This window comes from Arachis hypogaea, chromosome 12 (assembly GCF_003086295.3).
Source record: "Arachis hypogaea cultivar Tifrunner chromosome 12, arahy.Tifrunner.gnm2.J5K5, whole genome shotgun sequence".
Classification (NCBI taxonomy): domain Eukaryota; kingdom Viridiplantae; phylum Streptophyta; class Magnoliopsida; order Fabales; family Fabaceae; genus Arachis; species Arachis hypogaea.
The window spans coordinates 4,280,756-4,296,512 of record NC_092047.1 but is presented as its reverse complement, the minus strand read 5'-3'; the positions used below and the strand labels follow the sequence as shown (position 1 = coordinate 4,296,512).

The following is a 15,757-nucleotide window of genomic DNA, read 5'->3' as shown; positions in this document are numbered from 1 at the left end:
TTGTATAACTATTTGAGATTTTTTTGTTTTTATAATATATTAGTTCATTAATAAGCACTAACTTATTTATTGATTTAATTTTTTATAAATTAAATATATGTAATAATATTCACGTTGATAAATATATATCATATTTTAATTTAAAAATCTTGGATTTAAGTTTTGTATATAGTGCTTTTTAATTTATTATATATAGTGAAAAATATTTTAAAAGAGAAAGTTATATAAAAAATCTCTCTTATATTCCTATTTTAGTAGAGATATATGTCCGGCCCTAAGGCATTTGCTTAATTTGTGTTTTTACTTTTATTTTTTTTAATTTATAAAAGAAACAAAAGTATAAACGATAAAATTGTTTTATTTTCACATATTCTTTTACAAAACTTTAAAATAAATAACACTAAAAACTTAAAATACAAACCAAACAAAATATTTTCTATGATTTTTTTCTTTAGACATTGCTAAGGAATTTATGTTGTTGATCTAAAATCCTAGTTGGTTTAAAAATAATATTTATTAAAAAAAAACTGATTTTTCTTTTGTTGTCTTTTTTTTTTTTTGGGTCAAGTTTTTCTTTTCCTGCCTGAAGAGAGGAACTTATTAGTCCAACTTATATATGCTGTTGGGCTTTCTGAAATATCTTGTTCCTAATATGTTCTTTATATTCTTTTCAGTTATGGTCAATTCTTTATTGGACAATCTTTTCGATATTGGTCCTAAGGGTTTTTTTGAACTTGTATTGGTCCTAAATTTCGATATTGGATCAATATATTAAATCTTCAACAAAAGCCCATATTAAGGCCGAGGTTTTGTATTATTTTTTTAAATATGGTAGTCGTTGGGCTTTCTGACATATATTTGTCCTAGATTTGATATTTATTGTTTTTATAGTTATGATACACATCTGCTGGTATAGCCACACCAACACAGTTGAGCCCCATGATAATGCCCTACACCGATCAAGGTCAGTTAATAGAGGCGACAACCTAATGTGCACCCGAGAGTAAGAGGTATCCAGAAATAGAATGTCTCTGATGATCTGTATGATGTAATCTTTGGTGTAACACAGTAAGTGCTCGTTCGTCAGGTACTCCTCCAACTCCCCACAAACAATATTTTAAAACCAAGTAAGATTAACAATTCACTTATTTTACGACTGTCTATCATGGGGCCCGAAACAAACTTCTAGTAATTCCTGATAAAAGTCCTCAATAGATCGCCCATTATAGAACTGTTCCCATCCATCGATGCAGTCGCTGACTGGATCTCCATCAATGTTGAGTTCCAACTGATACACCACATTATGAAGGGTGATAGTCATCTTCCCACATGACAAGTGAAAAGTGTGTACCTCTCGATCAAAGCAAATATCAATGGTCCCACTCTAGCATATACGCTATATGCTCAAATTTCGTGCTCGTGTAAGGTGTGACCTAATCTGCTCGGATGGCTGCTGTAGTAAGTTTCTTCTTGTACGCAAGATTTGAGGCACCTACCAAAAAATCAATGAGTCAAGCACAACGGAATCCATAAGTAATAAGACAAATTTCAAACTATGAAACAGATAAGTTATAAAGTATACCATTTGGCCTAATCTGCCAGCAATGTAGTCGATCGGATCTCGCCTATAAAAGGTATTCTTATACTCTAACATATTTTGCGCCATGAAACTACAATAGGATAGAATAAATTAAAATACAATAATTTTAAGTTAACTTATTTTTTATCAAACATATTTAAACTTAATCTAACTATCTAAACCATAACATATAATTTAACCCTAAACTATAATCAGTTCAACTGAAATAGTAATCTAAATAAAAAAATAATTTAAAATAAACTAACTTATTCTCAAACCCAACTGCAATAAATCTAAAAAATCTAAATACTTAGACCATAAACTATAATTTTACTCTAAACCTTAACTAGTTCAATTGAAATAATAATCAAAATTAATTTTTTCATTAACCAACATAAACTAACTAAAATATCTAAATTAATAATACATGGTAGAGCAAATTAACTATATGATCTAATTATCAAACTAAATAATTATCAAACTAACTAAAATTAAAAACTAAAAACAAAACTTAATCTAACTAAATAAACATGTTAAAATCATAAAATAATACAATAAATTAGATTGAAAATAACTAGAAGAATAAAATTATATGAAATTCTTAAAAATGCTAAAAATAAAGAGTCTAACAAGAAGAGAGGATGAGAATGTGGAAGGATGAAAAAGTGAAACGTGAAAAGTGAAAAAAAAAAGTTCACAGATTTTATATTTTGGCGAACATCTTTAAAGTTCGCCAAGGAGGCGATGAACTTCATACAATACATAAAGCTTGCCGAGGGAAGCGACAAACCTTGTGAAACCATCAAGGTTCGCCGAGGGAAACAACGAACTTCCCCCTAATGCCAAAAAAAAAAAATTTCGAATTTAAAATTCGATTAATTTTTTTTTTAAAAATAATTTTTTTATTTTATATAAAAATATCCTTTATATTTGAGTTTAGTTAACTTTATATTTAAACTCTTTTTTTATATGTTTTTATTTTCTGTTTTATATTTAGAAGTTTATAAAAAATAATAATAATAAAAATAATAAAATTACTTTTTCTATTCTCATTTTATATATTTACTTTTTTTTTCCCTAAAATTCTAACAACTGAAAACACTACAAATAAAAATACCAATTAAACTGCCCCTAAATTTGAGATAGTTTTCATGACAGTAATATGCAATGGTGGTGTAGCAAATTAGAAATTAAACTCCATGCTATTGATCATAACTAGATTAATATTATTGTAATTGCTAATATGTATCTTGTCTTTCTCATCAAAGAAGCATTAATAAAGCGATGTTCATCTACTTTGCAGATATACTACCCAAGGAAATAAAATAAAATGTCATTTTTTGTTATGGAAAATGAAACCACATATAACATGTAATTTATAAAATTTAAAAGCATATTTCAAGCCCCTGAAATATTTAATTTAATTTATTTGTTTTTGTAAAGATGACCAAAATAAAGTAGTTGAATATAAGTTTGAAGAATATTAGAGGTACATCAAAATTTATTATTTTTGGTTATTAATTAGCTATTAATGTTTAAAAGTGTAAGTTAAAATATGTTGTTAAATTACTAAACTTAAAAAAATAAGTTAATGGCTAAAAATAATAACCAAAAAATAATAAATTTTGATAACAATTTAAAATTTCTTTATAAATTTTTTACACTGTTAAATTTGTTTAAAATTTTTTAAACAATAACACCCAATTAAAATTTTTTTTGGTGACTCAATACTTTAAAGAAATTTAGAATAATAATTTAAACTTTAACATATCAAACTTCAAACTGAATACTTGTACATGCATAGATTTTGTTCAGTTTTAAAAGAAAACAATTATAAAAACACAACCATGCATGAGGCAAAGACATTACACAAAGATAATGCTATTATTATCTTTTTTTTTCTTCTTTTTCTTCTTTATCAACTGGCAATGATTCAAGGCCTTCATCATCATCATCTTCATCTTCATGTTCAATATCTTCAATATGCATGCAGAGCAATCTGCAATAATTCAAGGCCAGTATTAGACTAGTGCTTATGAAAATAACTTGAGCTTTAATTCAACCATGCATATATATACTAAATATAATTAAATTGTTTTATAATTTTCAAAATTTGAAAGTATTCCATATTATAAGGACTAATTAGTTCACTCTACCATATCTTTTATATAAAAATTACACACAATTATTTAGATAGAAAATCAGATTGTCAATTTAAAAAGTTTTAGAATTAATTATAGGCAGAGTAAGATATATAACTCTAACTGGTTAAATAAAAATCCAACAATTAATTATTTATGCATAAATTGAAACAACAACAACAACAGTGTGGTTAGATTTGTAACATTATGAGATAGATTATTTGAACTAACCTCGCATTGTGGGATATGAGCAATTTTAGGCCAATCTGGTCCTGTATTCTTATTGTACCTTGTATATAATTCAGGACAATAAGATATCTTTAAATATTGAAGATTATGAGTTTGATCCATGTTAGGAAGAGATGACAATTCTTCACAGGCAACAATATAAAATTCTTCAAGAGAGGTCATCGGCAACCTTGTGGGCAATGATTTAATCCCTGTTGTCCTTATTCTCAAATATTGCAATTTAGTAGCTCTTTCAAGCCATTTTGGTAAAGCATCCAACTTTTCTAATCCATCGATAAAGAATACTTGAAGGTTTAAATTCACATGTTGCTTTTCTTCTTCCTCTTCATCCTCAAAATTCACCAGCTCTTCACAAAAAATAAAACCCAGCTTCTTTAAAGTAGTCAAGCGACCAACAACACTTGGTACAGACACTAACTTTGAACAGTTGTAAAGATACAAGAATTTGAGTTGTTGGAAGCGCCCTATGTTCATTGAGGACAAACTTGTAATTTCCATCTCTAAATGCAAATATTGAAGATAGATGAGATTTTTCATGTTTTTGCAAAGCTTTTGGAGGCCGTCAAAACCACGAAGGCTCAAACTTTGCAGATTTTGCAGCTTGCAAATGGAATCAGGGAGCTTTTTCAAATTACGACAATTTCCAGCTTGCAAATGCAAATATCTCAAGTGCTTCTTCATTGTGGCAAAGCAATCATCAGGCAACGAGCTTGATTCCATATATTTTGTTAGGTGCAACACCCTCAGATAGTTGAACTTGTCGGAGGTCCATTCTATCGATGCTTCTTGTTGCCCCTCTTGCATAACGGTTCTTGTCTTGCTCGACTCTTTCATTGTTAATTGTGCAACATCATGTACAAGATCATGCATTTTGAATCTTTTAAATGTTATTAAATTTTGGAAATCAAAGTAGTGGTAAGGATATCCTTCTTCAATTTGAAGTAAAGAAGTTGAAACAAGCTTCTTAATATACAACTCCCCAATATCTTCTGCATCTTCCTCTTCACGTGTAGGTTGGAGGAGTCCATGAGCCATCCAGAACATAATCAACTCAATTGCCATGTATTCATAATCCTTTGGAAAACAAGAGCAGTATGAAAAACATTGCTTTACTTCTGGTGGCAAGTGATTGTAACTCAATTTGAGTGATGGCAAAATATCAGTTTCTTCTTGATTGAGATTCCACACCTCACTATCCCTTATTTTTCTCCATTCATTTTCATCATGGCATTTTGATCTAAGCAAGCAACCCAAAGTTGTTATAGCTAAGGGCACCCCTTTGCATTTTTGAACAATTTGCTCCCCAATTTGCTTTAACCTTGGGTACTTCTCTTCGTCCTTCTCTTCTTGGAATGCACATTTTGTAAAGAGCTGCCAACATTCATTCTCAGGAAGTCCTTTTAATTTCATTACAAGATTACTCTCCACAATGTCAGCAACTTTTCTGCTACGAGTGGTTACTATAATTTTGCTGCCTTTGTCACCACCTACTTCTAACAAGTGATTTCTCAATTCATCCCATTTGTTGTGGTTTTCATTCCAAACATCGTCTAACACGAGTAAGAATTTCTTACCATGTAACGTTTGATTGAGAAGAGATATCATATATTCCAAACTAGAATTTGCATCCACCACATTCTCTCTCTTTGAGGCCGCATGAATGATTCTTTGTATTAGCTTCTTCACGTCAAAATCATCAGAAACACAAACCCACATTAATGTATCGAAATTCGCCTTCACTTGGGTATCATTGTAAACCATTTGTGCAAGTGTAGTCTTTCCCAAACCTCCAATCCCAACAACTGAGATCACATCAATATTATTAGCTTGTGATTTTTGTGTCATCAATGAATTTATAATCTTTTCTTTTTCTTCACGTCTACCACAGACACGGAAAGGCAATGAAGAAGCAGTTTCTCGCCATGGTAAATTGTGCTCCATAGATGGAGTGTTGACATGTTGTTCAACTATACCCAACTTTCTCCCTTCTCTTATTTTTCCATCCATCTTCTGTTTCATATCTTTGATTTTGTGGGCCATCCTGATGCGAAATGCAAGTGGATTACTTGTGTACGAGAAGAATCGGCAAACCTCCGTGCTAGTGCTTCCATACATTTTGACCACTTCATTAAGTTTTGCTTCATACTCTATTTCATCTAATATGTCACCAGCATCATCCAATGCCTCTCTGAGTTGCTTCAACCATTCATCTATACTGCGGTTTTTTGCTTGCTTGTTCTCAGCATTTATGAGATATGCTTTGATGGTTCTCAAAGAACTTTCAAACTTTTTTACATCATCTTTAAGACCACATGCCAGAGTAATCTCTTGGAATGATTTTGTTGCTAAATTGGCCAAGAGTGTTGATGCCACACCAGAAACAACTTCAGCCATTGAAGAATCAATTAGTGGAACCTTATGGTGATAAAAAGTAATGTTAGAGGCCAAGAATATATATATATACGTGGTGGGTGTTTTCAGGTAACATTGACCGACAAATAATCTTGCAACAAATTATACATATGGAGAATCAATGTATTGTTAATGCTGGTTGATTGAAAAGTATATTAAAGGGAAGTTTGGTAAATGACAAACTTTAAATTGAAAATTTGCTTCTAAAAAAGAAGTATTTTAACGTGTGCCATTGGAATAAATTAGAAAAACAGGCCTTGAATAAAATTACCATTTATCACACTTTTTTAATACACTTTTCAATCAACTAGCATTAACATTATATTAATTACCATACGTATCATTCGTTGTAGGATTATTTGTCAGTTAATATATGGTCATTTTTAATCATCTAAAACAATGCCACCAGAATATATATATATATATATATATATAAAACAAACTATCAAGTTTTCAAATTATCAAAGCCTAAGGTTTGCTTAGACATTTTGGTTGAATAGCAGTGTATAAGTAACGAATTCATCCAAAAGATATCATCCCAAAAGCATAGTGCGAAGCTTTTGGTTTTAATTTTTTTGAATCTAAACAAAATATATAGATATTTCAATAAATTCTTAAAACGTCTTGAAAATTGGTGTTGTATATTAAAATCATCTTTAAAATTTTAATTACACCAATTAGATTCTTAAAATTAGTAAGAGTACATTACATTAATTCCTAATCATTTTTTATTAATGGCGCATTGACGTGAAACATTAATGACACGTATCATATTATAATATGACCATGTGTAATAATATAATAACGGGTTGGTTAATGACACATGGTATCTTAACGTGGACAGTTATACTACGTGTCACAATATTATTTATTTACGTTTATATCACGTGTCACAATACTATTTATTCACATGTCTTTCACTATATCATCATTGTAGATGAACTAATTAAATTGATCATTGACTTTGTACTAAGTGATTTATTTTAGTTCCTAAAATTAAATGTCGTGTATCAAATTAGTCTTTTTCATGAGTTTTTTCTTTTTTTTTTTGTATATTCAAAATTCTCAATATCTTTGGATGCACTAATTTCAATCATATTTTTCACATATTTTTTAAATACAAATGCTTCTATAAAATAATTTTAAGATTTTAGTTTTCATTATCCAAATTTTTTTCTATAATAATTTAATACACATAAATTTTGTAATATATAAAGATGTTATTTTAGTAAAAGAATTATACGATTGATTAACGCACATTTTTTATTTTCGTCTAAAAATATGCGCGTTTTTCATAAGAAATTTAGAATTAAAATACACTTTTTTTTTTTCGATTCCTATAAAATACAAATTTTTTGGACTAAAATAAAAAATATATTTTATAACCAATCAGTCAATATAGCTCTTTTATTAATAACATAATTTTATATTACAAAATTTATGGATATTAAATTATTATGAATAAAATGTGTATGATTAAAACTAAATTTTGAAATTTATAAAGAAGAATGTTAGAGGACCATTAGAATTTATTATTTTGGTAAATAATTAGTCATTAATGTTTAAAAGTGTGGGTTAAAATATATATTGTTGGATTATTCGACTAAAGAATGTTGATAGCTAAAAATGATAACCAAAAATAATAAATTTCGATGGCTCTCCAACATTTATCTTCTATAAAAATACTTGTATTTAAACAACTTGTGAAAAATAAAAATTGAAATTAGTGCATTCAAACATATTAAAAATTTTGAATTTATAAAAAAAAAAAATTATGAAATGACTAATTTGGTGGACGACATTTAATTTTATGGACTAAAATGAGTCATTTAATATAAAATCAAAGACTAATTTAATGCATCTGTAATGATGACATAACAAATATCAGTAGATGAATAATATTGTTACATGTGGTATAACCATCTACGCCATCATACCACCTGTCATTAACCGATCCGTCATTATGCCACGTATTATTAACTGATCTGTCATTATACTATTATACATAATCAAACCATAAATAAAATAACATGTCACTAAAGACTTATATCATCAAGTCATGTCAATGCATTGTTAACAAAAAAAAAATATCAAAAACTAATGTGGTTCTGTGTTGCCAATCTCAAATACATAATTGGTGTAACTAAAATTTTAAAGATAATTTAAATACACAATATCATTCTCAAGTCTACTGAAAAAAAAAAAGAAAAAACATAAAAATCCCTTTTCAAAAGCAGTCTCAAAATTCATAGCACAACTGAACTTATCTGATTGCTTGCAATAATTTAACCTTCGACAAAGGGCAAAGATATTAAAACAAATCTCAGTCCAAATTTCATCAACAAATTCAAGTGTTAATATAAAACTGGAAGCAATTAATAATGATAATAATTTATCTCCCAAACTTTAGCTTATGTGTAATTTATTCTACTTAAAATGTACAATTCAGTATCTTGATGAACTTGTCAAATAGTACAAGAAAGATATTTTATTAATATTTTGTCCAAAATTAGTTTTTATTTTGTCAATATATAAAATATTAAAAATACTTTTGCATATTAAAATTAGCTATTAAAATTAATTATTATGTATTTATATATAAATATATGTATAATTTAATTTATTTTTAATATGTATTTTATATTTCAACATATATTCTATCTTGATAACTAATTTTAATTTAATATACATCTAACATAGTTGATAAAACATATATATAAAGGAGCAGTTTAAAACAAAAATTCTAAAAACCGAACCAATAATCAAATCAGCAGAGTTAGAGGTTTAAAAATTCAATCGAATTTAAATCACGTTGAATCGAATTTAATAAAATAATTTTTGATATTTTATTATTTTTAAACAGTTAATCGTTAAAAATCAAACTGATTCGACCAATTAATTGATTGTTTGACCTTTTTTTTGTTTTTTATTAGTTCATTATTGTCGATAAGTTTTTATCCTGACTGAATTGATTCGATGATTGATTCCTCAATTAATATTTCAGTTCTCAGAACAATAATTTAGAAAACACAGAAATTAACATCTTTTTTGAATCTTTTAACAACTCCAGGCGGTTAAATTGTACATTTAGAAGGTTTACGATATTATATTTTTTTTTTTCCTTCGTGATTTAGTCTACCATTATTGATATTATTAATTTATTTTTTAGTACTTAATTTTCATTACTTTTAAAACAATTAAATAAAACGGTGGAAATTGAAATATAAGAAAAGAAGCACGAGAAGATGAGATCTAAATCCTTACATATATATATGAAGTAAGACTGAAAAATAGAAACCAGAATAAAAAATTGAGATCTAAATTCTTGTTTTGAAAACTAATCAATATATCATACCTCCTGACGTTGCTGAAGTGGGATTAAAGCCAAAGAACATGAAAGAACAGCTCATATATTTTGCAGGGAAGAAATTCCCACCAATGAAATGCTAAAAAAAAAAAAAAAACTTTTATTAGAAACTTGTTGCATTTGAGAACTACACATTGAGCTGAGTAAACTTAAAAAAATAAAAAATAAGAGAAAAAACCTTCAAGTAGTGAAAATTTTGGTTATTGCTTGCTTGGACTCTCTTGAATTAGTGGATGAGTAACGAATTTATTGAAGAAGTGAGCAATAATGGAGTGATGAGTTTTTTTTTTGGACAGAAAGATGAGAAGTGAGTTATATGGATGGAAGAAATTGAAGGGTGTGTAATGGGGGTAACATATACTTCAATTACTGGACCTAATCATCCACTATTTTCTATTTTTAATTCAAGTATAGTGCAGTAGTCTATAATGGGGGTAACACGTCTTTTGTCCCTTTCCAATAATCTATTAGGGAAAATTAACTAAAAAGAAAACAAAAGATTCTTTTCTTTTCTTTTCTTTTTCTTTTCCTTTTGGTGTCTATCTTCTCTTTTACTTTGATATATATGTATATGAATAATACTATATAATTAATAAATATTATCATTTTCAATAAGCATTTAATTAGTAATAATTTGTATTTATATTTATAAATATTTTATATACAACAAACATATAATTTATAATTTGCCGATGTTAAGTGTCAATTCTCTTGTAGTGATCCTAGATAAATAATAATGACGAAAATCTTAAAAATTATAAACATTTCTCTATATATATAATTGATGTTATAATTACTGTATAACTTTGTCAACCTAAAGGAAAATAATATTTTTTAATATTTAAAAATATTTTTTATTTAAAAAAAAAATGTTGCAATAATATAAAATATATAATTTTAATTTTAGTAATACTACTATAACCACCATAATAATAATTAGGAAAAGTATATGAAACCAAGAGGTTACCAACCAAAAACTAAACAAAATCACATTAATTTATATTAATAATTAATTTTAAATTTTTTAAATTTAAAATTTTAAAAATTTAAAATTGATTAAGTAAACCTAATTAAAACCTATAAAAACCTTCCTCTTCTCTCTCACATTAACCTACCCACCTCCAACAATCACATATACAGACCTCTCTCTCACTGTCAGACTCTCTCTGCCTTCCCACCGCGACCCACTCCTCCGATCGCTTCCGCTTCCAGCCCGAACTGTCTTTACCAGATCGGGAGCTCGTGATATCTCAGTAATGTTTGCACCACTAGATCCATGTGTATAACGAGCAAGAGCCGAAAGATCGACATCCTTCGAGATTGGTGACTTCCTCAAGCACGCCTTGAAGATCTGGAGACGTGAACTCTCATCCAGTAAAAGAATGTATAAATTTTTAGAGACTAATTTAAAAAATAAATAATATTTTAAAAATAAATTTGACCATTTACTTAATTTTTATTAAAAATTTTCATGCAAATATGAATAAAGCATTAGAAATTGAATAAACTAACCTGGGATATGAGCAATTTTTTTCAAATCTCTAGACCTGTCTTCTTGTTATACCTTGCACTTAGTATAGGACAATCATCTATCTATAAAAGTTGAAGATTATGGAATTGATCCATGTACTACAAGAAATAATACCAAGTTATTCAAGAGAATCACTTGGAAAGCATGTGGAAAATGATTCCATTCTTTCTCCCCATATTCTCAAATAGCACAATTTAGCAGTTCCGTAAAGCCAATATGTAAGAACTGCGAATAATTAATCGCTTAATTAATTAATTAATTTAATTATTTAAAATAGGATTTAAAAATTTAAAATATTAATTAGAAAATATAAATATGATATTTAAATTTAATAGATTTTTTTGAATTGGAAAATATAATTTTTTGTGAAAAATTACGTAAAAATATGTACCAATAAATTGGTCGGCAGTACTGGCTTAAATCTATCCAGTACTGCGGTGAGAATAATAAAAACTGTAGAAAAATTTAGGAAAATAATCAAAGTTAAAAATTGGATAATAATTTTAAATGTTTGGTCCAAAATTAAGACAAAACGGACCAAAAATACTAACGGGTTGGACCCAAGTCCAACTTTTATATATATATATATATATATAATGTTTGGTCCGAAATTAAGTCAAAACAGACCAAAAATACTAACGGGTTGGACCCAAGTCCAACTTATATATATATATATATATATATATATATATATATTATATATATATATATATATATATATATTATATTATATATATATATATATATATATATATATATATACTTAAGTGAAGGCCATTCAGCCTCATTCATCATCAAACACAACCCACACCAGTTGAAAGTGAGAAGGGAGGAAAGGGAGAGTGTCACTATTCATCCTCCATTTTTGGTGGCCATAACTCGAGCTACGGTGCTCCGATTCACATGCCGTCAGTGGCTACGCGAAATTCTCGCCGAGCCCGTTAGTTATATTTAACTTGTGTAGGTAAGATTTCGAAATTTTTTCTCCTTCCTGCAGCCCTAAAAAATTCGTAGGTTTTGGTTTTTGGTGAATTTTTGTGTTTTGATTGATTAGGTGGTTTCTAAGGTTGGGCTATTGGTAATTTATATGGTTTTAGTTAAGTTCTTGCACTTGTTGGAGTTGATTTGGAGCTTGGAATGTGAGTTGGTGATTAGAAGCTTGTTTGGACTCAAATTTGGTGTTGGGTGCATATTGGGAATCGGCCAAGATATGATTTTGATTTTTTCTATGTAATATATAATATTTCTGGACACTTAAGCTAGTAGACTTTAGGATAGGATTGAATTGATTGTTGGAAATTGTTGAATTTGATAATGTATGATGGTGTTGTTGATTTTGATGAATTATGATTTTGAACTTTGAAGTTATTGTTGAAATAGAGGTTAAAATTGATGATTTTGAGTGTTGATAATGGTTGTGAAGTTTATTGATATTAATAAATGTTGATATAATGTCTTGTGTGGATTAATTGAGAATTTGAGGAAGGTAGGTGAGAATTTTTGGAGGAAATTGGTAGAATTGTATGTCAATAGGTTGTGGAATGAATTGGAAAGTATATAGACATCATTTAGGCTCATTGGAACATTTTTAGGTGTAGATATTTGGTTTTAGTTGTGAATTTTGGAAGTTGAGAACCTTGTTAACTTTTTGGTAAAAACCAGTTTTTGGTGAATTTTGACAGATCATAACTTGAGCCTCTGTTTTTGAAATTTGTTGAAATTTCTTTTAAATAAAAGTTCATTTAAAGATCTTGTAATTGATATAAAGTTTGATGAAAATAGATTTTTGTAGAGGAAGTTATGACTGTTTAAAATTTGGTGCAAAAAAATGAATTCTGCAACTTTGAAATTTTTCTGAGTTTGGTGAGGGTTGCGTACACGACATGGTGCACGCAACACGACCAACCTATTCGGGATGAAAATTTTGAGTACGCAAGGCACTGCATGCGTACGCAAGCCAGCAGACTTTCAACCCTTGCGTATGTGACATAGTGCACGTAACTCGACCAAACCATTCGGCTTGGGCATCTCGCGTACGTGGACACTGCATGCGTATGCGAGCTATTCAAAAACGAACCCTTGCATACGCGAACTTTAATACGTGACACGAGCAACCCATTCGAGTTGGGCATCTCACGTACGTGAGCAGAGGGTTGCGTATGCGACCACCCCTTTTTCAACAGCATGCGTACGCGAGACCCCTGTTTTGCTGAAAAATATTTTCTCTTTGTTTTCAAAGGTTTTTCTACTTTCCAAACTTCCTTTAAAGGCTGATTTAGAGTATTATCTAATAATTAGGTTCTAATATCGTTAAAGATAAGTTAGTGAATTATTTTAGTGAATTTCTATATGAATTTAGAAAACGGAGTTTTAGGTTTCTGGAGTATTGAGGATAGAATTGTTGAGTGAGATAATGAAGTGCTGTATGGATGATTAATGAGATGAGTTGTGGAAATTTGTGGATTACTAAGGACTGAAAAACAATTTCTGAAACCACTGATGTATTAATTTTTAATGAGATTGTTGAGACGCTATGCGCCTGGCAAGGACGGTTGTTAATCCCGTTTGTCGAGATCGCGGCAGCGGCATAAAGACGGTGGTTAATCCCGCTTACATTGAGATGTGAGGTCCGTGGAAAGAGTATCCCTCTCACATTCCTTTGGAATCACTAGAGTGTGCAGGTACTATATCTTGGACCGTGTTTCGGGTACGATATCTCGAGGGGTTCCCATTCTGAGATCGAAGGGTGACATCTCTATGGAGATGTGTCAAGTTGGTAGTTGAACCAACAATGTGATATCACAGCCAAATAGGACAGGTATTCATCATGTGCATTTTCTATCTGTTTGCTTGCTTTGCCGACCTGAATTGATTGCCTAATTGTATAACATGATTATTTGCTTCTTGAATTTCTTGATATACATGCTATACTTGTGTTTTACTTGCATTGTTATTACTTGTGTTTTCTGTTGGGATTGAGAAGGTTCGGAAGGCGGTGGCGATGGGATCGCATGGCGGTTAGACTGGCGAAAGCTGTGGGACAGCAGAAAACTGCTAGATTAAAAATTCACTAAGTTAGACTCCCTTATTTCATTATGGTTTTTAAAGAAATGGTTTTAATTTTAATATGCTTTAAGTTGAATCTCATGATTGATATGAAGCTCTAGAATTGCCTTTGGCGTCCCGGGGTCTTATATCTTACATTATTGGGCACTATTATAATACTGAGAACCTCCGGTTCTCATTTCATATTTTGTTGTGATTTTTCAGATGAAGGTCGCAACCCACCTCGGTGAGTTGCGTGATGGTGACAGAACGAAGGATCTTTATCTCATTTTGGAGTCTTTTAGTTATTTTGATTAGTTTTCTCATTTTTGTATTTATATTTTGTCTTAGAGGCATACTTTGAGAGAGATATTTTGTATATGCTGTTTTATCTTTCAATATTCTGAATGTCTGTATATACTAGTCGGCTTAAACTACGCAGGCTGCGACTTGTCCCTTATGAATATTGCATTCTTTTATATACTTATATTTTTGTTATCTTGTATTTTTATCTTGTGCCTTAAGTTTGTAGTTTCATGTGAACGTTTTGCGCTTTTGTAATTCTGTTTTTGAGTTTATTCCTTCATCAGGCTTCTAGAATTATTATTCCTTTCTATATATATTTATGTATAAGTTTTAGAATTGTCGTAACCTTTGATTAACTTTTACTTTACGGCATGAGGTAAGGTTTAGGGTAATTAGGGTGTTATACCGTCAGGTAAAGCTTCCAACTTGAATGATTCATTAATATCAAGTACTTGAAAACTTTTAGATAGTTGAATTTGTCAGAGGCCAATTACTCCTTCATTGTTAATTTTGCAAGTTCATGTACCACATTATGCATTTTGAGTCTTTTAAATGTGAATTTTTCAAATTCAAGGAGTAAGAAGAACCGAAGAAGCATCAATTTGAAGCAAAGAAGCGAAACCAGCTTATTAATATACAACTCTCCAATGTCTTCTGGTTAACAACAAAATTATATTTAATTTATACACTAAAATCAGTCACTATGTATTTTTGTATAGGTATATATATAGTTTAATTTATTTTTAATGTGTATTCTCACTATTCTGTATTTTAATATGTATTTTATACTAGAGACTAATTTTTAGTAGTTGATTTTAGTATACACCTAATATAATTGAATTAACAAATATACTAATATTAATTAATAGGATTTCAATAATCCTTTGTTATTTTAATTATTCTTTGCCATATTTTATAAGTCTCTAATTTCCAAGCTACTAAAAGCTTAATAGATTTTATTAAGCTTAGATCAGATGTTATTGTGGTTGACGGTTATCAGTGGCTAAGAGAACGGGGGGTTGAATCTTAGCTTCTTTTTTTGCTTAGTAACACTTGCTGGCCTTTGCAATAACTTCAAGAGACTTTTTGCTTTTTGTCTCGTACCTAGCCACGAGACGTTTTCTTTT

The 15,757-nt window shown here is 29.3% G+C and overlaps 1 protein-coding gene across 2 annotated transcripts; it reads right to left on the bottom strand.

The window, feature by feature from the left end:
- Positions 1-3,320: 3,320 nt before the first annotated feature.
- On the bottom strand, positions 3,321-10,167 carry LOC112726476 (putative disease resistance protein RGA3). 2 transcript variants are annotated; one of them, XM_025775875.3, is made up of 4 exons: positions 9,927-10,167; positions 9,737-9,827; positions 3,952-6,384; positions 3,321-3,578 (listed from the first exon to the last, which is right to left on the bottom strand). In XM_025775875.3, the coding sequence occupies exons 3-4, from the start codon at positions 6,361-6,363 to the stop codon at positions 3,558-3,560; spliced, it is 2,433 nt and encodes an 810-aa protein (XP_025631660.1). In that variant the 5' UTR covers positions 6,364-6,384; positions 9,737-9,827; positions 9,927-10,167; the 3' UTR covers positions 3,321-3,557. The 2 variants fall into 2 exon arrangements, with proteins under 2 accessions (XP_025631660.1, XP_025631659.1); XM_025775874.3 differs by having other exon boundaries at positions 3,952-6,353; positions 9,927-10,145.
- Positions 10,168-15,757: the final 5,590 nt, after the last annotated feature.